Source organism: Eptesicus fuscus, chromosome 13 (genome assembly GCF_027574615.1).
Source record: "Eptesicus fuscus isolate TK198812 chromosome 13, DD_ASM_mEF_20220401, whole genome shotgun sequence".
In the NCBI taxonomy this organism is placed as follows: Eukaryota; Metazoa; Chordata; class Mammalia; order Chiroptera; family Vespertilionidae; genus Eptesicus; species Eptesicus fuscus.
In genome coordinates, this window is record NC_072485.1 from 44,123,236 (window position 1) to 44,129,235 (window position 6,000).

Consider the following 6,000-nt stretch of genomic DNA (forward strand, 5'->3'; position numbering starts at 1 on the left):
GCTCTAAGAGACGGACTTGCAATCCAACCTACATTATAGAAGACTTTAAAAATATATATATATTATTGATTTTTTACAGAGAGGAAGGGAGAGGGATAGAGAGTTAGAAACATCAATGAGAGAGAAACATCAATCAGCTGCCTCCTGCACACACCCCACTGGGGATATGCCCATAACCAAGGTACATGCCCTTGACCGGAATCGAACCTGGGACCTTTTGTCTGCAGACCAATGTTCTATCCACTGAGCCAAACCAGTTAGGGTCAACCTACATTATAGAGACATTTGTGGCTTTCTCAGTCTATCTGCTTTCATGCCATAGGAGGTGATGTCACCATCCTAGGGAACGATTTCATTAATTGTTATCATTATATTCTATAACAATAACAGTGCCTGTAGGAGTTCATTGCATGTAGGAGTTTAGTCTGCATCAAACATGGAGATATAACTTAGACTATATATTTTTATGGATATGGGAGCAGGGGTTTAAGAGGTGGGGCAAGGATTGCCTTTGGACAGTGGGAACTAGTTACATTCCCCCCATTTAGATGTTTTGTTCACTTTGGTTAATAAAGGACTTTGGCAAGGACAAAACCATTCCCTCAATAGGAGAAGCTCACAATGTTAAGCTTTGACTGGGGTTCTGGCAAAGGTTCCACAAATCCTATGTCTCAATCCCATCTTTTCCCCTTGTGCACAAAACTACAAATTCTTGCCAAATGCAGTAATATAGAGCTGCTATGACTTATCCACAAGAATCTACTTTCTTTTCATTAAGACTTGTTAGATGACTTTGTAAATTTGTTGGGGAGGGTAAGAACTAAACCTCTCCAAAACTGGTCTGAAGATGCTCAAGTTGTGCTGGGCTTCTCCATTGTTTATCTCTTGATATCACTGTTACTGAATTCCTTCTCAAAAGTATTTATAAAATAGACCACACAATGGAGTTAAATCTCAAGGGATATTTTTCAATGCAAAAGTCACCTCCAAAGGCAGTTTCTATTTAGTGCAAAGCTACACATCCCCAAAGATGGGTTTCAGGTACTGCAGACTACAACTGAAAACACTGGGGCAAAACTTTATTATTCATTATTTCTTCTTTATGAGGTGAGAATCTGCTCTGCTAGACTATGTATTTATAAGCCACATCATACTGTTAATACCTGTTATGGAGTCATTGCCAATGTGACTAATGGCTAGAGCTATCTCTCTACTAATGTTAGGAAACAGAAATCCTCCAAGGTTGAGGGCATTGCCCGTGAAAGTCATAAATTACCCTCTGAGCTCACTCTGCCTGAGTCAAGGGAATGTTGCTCTCTTGTCCCTGTGCATTTTGTGGTAGATACATTGTCTTGTATTCACATCCCAGTAAGTATCCTAATCAAACTTTATTTTAATACCAAGTAAAAAAAAAAAAAAAGCTTCAATCCCACCCACAGCACTGGAATTTGTCATTTATTTTCTTTCCCTTTTCCTTATTTTTTTCTACTGCTTTATTGAAACTCTTTAACTTATTTTATCAAATCCATTGCATTAAATATAATATTTCATCTAAAAAGGTCATTTACTCTCCTATTTAGTCTCTCTCTCTCTCTATCTCTCTCTCTCTCTCTCTCTCTCTCTCTCTCTCTCTCTCTCTTCCCCTCCCCCACCCTCTCTTTTCCTCCCTCACACACACCTCTTTCTTATACACATATTTGTTTCCCATTCGAACCAGGGCCGATTCTCCATAATCTGCCTTAAGAAAATGACACAGTTTCTTAAGGCAGATTATGAAGAATCGGCCCTGGTTCAAATGGGAAACAAATCACATGAAATTGCTGACCTACAAAAATAACCATTTCCTATGGTTTATTAAAATACATAATATATAAAAATGAAGGGTTAATGGTAAGGAAAAGGAGGCAATAACAAGTCAATTCAATACGTGCCAACTCATCTAGGGGACAGGGGGTGCTTTTCATGTAGGAACTCTGAATGTGACAGTTCAGTCCTCACCCACATGTAATACCAAAGTGGAATTGTCTTTCATAGCCTATTCTAACAGCTGATTTGTCCTCAGGGCTCAAAAAACCAGTGGATCCCCGACTGAAGAAACTATGTATAACTTGAGCTGTTACAACCCTAGTTCCTTTATCCTTGTTGGAATACCTGGCCTGGAGAAGTTCCACATATGGATTGGGATTCCCTTTTGTGTCATCTATGTCGTGGCTATTGTGGGCAATTCCATCCTCCTCTACCTCATTGCAGTCGAGCACAGCCTCCATGAGCCCATGTTTTTCTTCCTCTCTATGTTGGCTACCACAGACCTCGTCTTGTCCACTGCCACAGTGCCCAAACTTCTCAGTAACTTCTGGCTTGGCTCCCAGGAAATAACCTTCTCTGGTTGTCTCACCCAGATGTTCTTCCTCCACTTCAGCTTTGTGGTGGACTCAGCCATTCTGTTGGCCATGGCACTTGATCGCTATGTGGCCATCTGCTTTCCCTTGAGATATACCACCATCCTGACTCCGCAAGTGATCATCAAGCTTGCGGTGGGCACTGTTATGAGGAGCTTCTCTGTTATCCTGCCAGATGTTTTTCTGCTGAAACGGTTACCCTTCTGCAGGACACGTGTCATCCCACACACATACTGTGAGCATATAGGGGTTGCTCGGCTTTCCTCTGCTGACATCTCCATCAACATCTGGTATGGATTTTCTGTGCCTCTCATGACTGTCATCTCAGATGTGATCTTTATTGCTATTTCCTATACCTTCATCCTCCATGCTGTCTTTCACCTCTCATCCCAGGGGGCCCGCCAAAAGGCTCTCAGCACCTGTGGCTCTCATGTCTGTGTTATCCTCATGTTTTATACACCTGCCTTCTTCTCCATCCTTGCTCATCGCTTTGGACACAGTGTCCCTCGAAACATGCTCATTCTATTTGCCAATCTCTATGTGGCCATTCCTCCTGCTCTAAATCCTATTGTTTATGGAGTGAAGACCAAGCAGATTCAGGAAAAATTTATTCTCCTTTTCTCTTTGAAGAAGACACAATGAGTGGGGAGGGTCACTGAAGGCAAAATTTAGATTAGATGAAATTTTATATAACACAGGAAGACATAAGAAGAATGCCTGGAGTGGGGAAGGAGCCAGGTGGAGGGGGACAAAGGAGGGGACATCTGTAATACTTTCAACAATAAAAATACTTTTTTTTAAAAAATGACACAATTAAAAATAAATAAATAAAAATAGAGCTATAACTCCTATTAATTTGAAATTTTCGAGTTCTCTCCCTGTGCAAAATATAGACAGGAATAAGATAGGAGAAAGAAAATCTTTGAGACTTGTAGAAAATAAAGGGTTTTCTTGGTTTTGTTTCTTTCCAATTGTATGAAGAAGGTGATGAGGGGTATAGAAGAGCACTAAGACTAAGGTTTACATTTTTCTTATTGCTGATTTTGTGATATTGGAAGGTTAGATATTTCCTAACATGCAACTCATATCTGTGTTTCTCAGTGTCTGAATTAAGGAAAAAGCCTCTTGCCTTTCCTCTTTAAGTAGCTGTCAATTCTCTTTACTGCAACTATCAAATGTACTGCTTCACACTCTGGTCCTGATTCTATACATCATTAACTTTTCCTCCTGTGTCTTTTACTTGCTTTACTTCAATCATACCCATCTCAGATTACATAGAGTTGATCATCTTTTGTATCTATTTTCAATTGTATGCTCCAAAGAAAGCTTTACTACCTTTCATCCATATTTTACAAGTATCAATATGTCTTATTAAAATAATAGAGAGGGCCATATTATTTAATTCATTTCACAGATGAGGAAACTGAGACTTATAAAGATTACAGAGAAATAATTAGTAGGTTCAGGATCTAAAGTTAGGTTTGTCTGATTCTTATTTCTTTATTGATTTACCTCGTAAATATCTACTCATTTGAATGGCTCACAAAGTTTTCAAACTTAATTTCTCTAAAACTGACTTGGAAACACACTAACTTCCTCCATAAGAAGTGCTTTTCTTTTTCCATCTTCCTTTAGGGTAAATGGCACCACCACAAACATGAATTTCAAAGCCAGAAACTTATGGCTTCTCCTTGATTTATCCCATGTCACTCTCTGACAAAATTAACTCAATATTTGAGCTAAATATTTGATTTTGAGGTGCTTATAAGTCATTCCAGCAGATAAATACAGCCCATTTTTACCTTTATCATGATCACCAAGCTTGTCTGGGGCCCTTAACAATTATGTTTCTAGGAGAATATTTGAAAGTCATCATTTTAAAGGAGTTCCAACCCCACTCTATTCAATCCACTCACTATATAAAAGCCAAAATGGACTTTTTACAATTTACATGATTGTGTCACTTTATGTGTTGAAACTTTTAATGGTTTTATTGTCCTCAGAAGCATAAATAAGCATTGTTCTTAGGGTCAGTACAGAGAATGGAAGACTTTATTAAAAAATTATTTTTACTGATTTCAGAGAGGAAGGGAGAGGGAGAGAGAGATAGAAACAGCAATGATAAGAAAGAATCATTGATGGGTTGCCTCCTGCACACGCCCCCACTGGGGATCGAGCCTCCAGTCCAGGCATTGAATCCAAGCCCCTGACCTGGAATCCAACTGTGATCTCCTGACTCATAGGTTGATGCTGGACCTCCTGGTTCATAGGTCAATGCTCAACCACTGAGCCACGCAGGCTGGGCTGGAAGACTAATAAAAAGAACAACCTTCCATGAGACTCAGAGCCTTGCACTTAATTTACATTTATTTACAATTCATTTATGTTCTTTTCACTCCCTTGACTCTTTGAGTATGTAATTGTAGAAGTTATATTCTTTTTGTGTGTGTTGTCGTAATTGTCTTGTTATTTTACCAAAGGAAAAAAAATAATAAGACTTGGTGTGGGTAGAGTGTGTATTAGGTGGAGTTGAGTGGAAGCAATCTATGTTTCTCTTGAAAAACTAACTGTCCCAGGATAAAAACATCTATTTCCTAAAGTCTACACTGAAAGTCTCCTAAAGTATGGAAGAAACCATATTTTTAATCAAGATGAACACATTAAATTACATGGAAGTAGGAAGTAAAGCTCCACAGGGCACTTATATTTTGTAGACACTGGGTGATTTGCAACACCAGGGACCCAAGCACATGTATGTTGGACCCACACCCTCTGCAGCTGAAGACAATGGTAAACCACTACTGCATTTTATTTTCTTCATCTCTATCTCTTTGAAAACCCTATGATAAAACTGTTCTCTTACTCATGGGATCACTAAGACTCAGAGTCAACCAGATACCAGCTAACAAGATATGAAGAGTAAAATTGGCACGCGGCCAGTGTTGCTCAGTGGTTGAGCATCAACCCATGCACCAAGAGGTCATGACACATGCCTGAATTCCAGGCTTGTTCCCCAAGTAGGGGGGCTGCAGGAGGCAGTTAGTCTATGTTGACGTTTCTCTCTCACCAATGTTTCTATCTCCCTCTCCCTCTCCCCTACTCTCTCTCTTAAAAAAAAAAAGATAGAGTAAACTTGGCATAATGATCTAAGATGCTATATGTGTGTGTGTGTTGACATTTTTTTTTAATGTCTGTAATGACCTTTAGAGCAGTTCAGAAAAAAAGGAAATGAAAGTGTTCTGGCTACAAGTTTTTATACTGTATGTAGAGCAGCATAATATTATTAGAAGGTAGAAAGAAATAAGGAGACTAAGATATTTCTGTAGTCAGCAGTACAAGACACATGAATATATTTTTAAAAAAATATTTTTATTGATTTCAGAGAGGAAGGGAGAGGGAGAGAGAGATAAAAACATCAATGATGAGAGAGAATTATTGATTGGGTGCCTCCTGTATGCCCCACACTGGGGATCGAGCGGCAACCCTGGCATGTGCCCTGATGGGGAATTGAAGTATGACCTTCTGATTTATGGGTAGAAACTCAACCACTGAGCCACACTGATGGGCCATGCCATTATTATAATAATTCTATACTTATTTG

The 6,000-nt window shown here is 39.1% G+C and overlaps 1 protein-coding gene across 1 annotated transcript; it reads left to right on the forward strand.

Annotated features, from left to right (window-relative positions):
• The first annotated feature begins 2,099 nt into the window (after positions 1–2,099).
• On the forward strand, positions 2,100–3,041 carry LOC103303436 (olfactory receptor 52H1-like). Its single transcript, XM_008160436.2, has one exon. It carries the CDS (start codon positions 2,100–2,102, stop codon positions 3,039–3,041), a length of 942 nt encoding a protein of 313 aa, XP_008158658.2.
• The last annotated feature ends 2,959 nt before the right edge of the window (positions 3,042–6,000 follow it).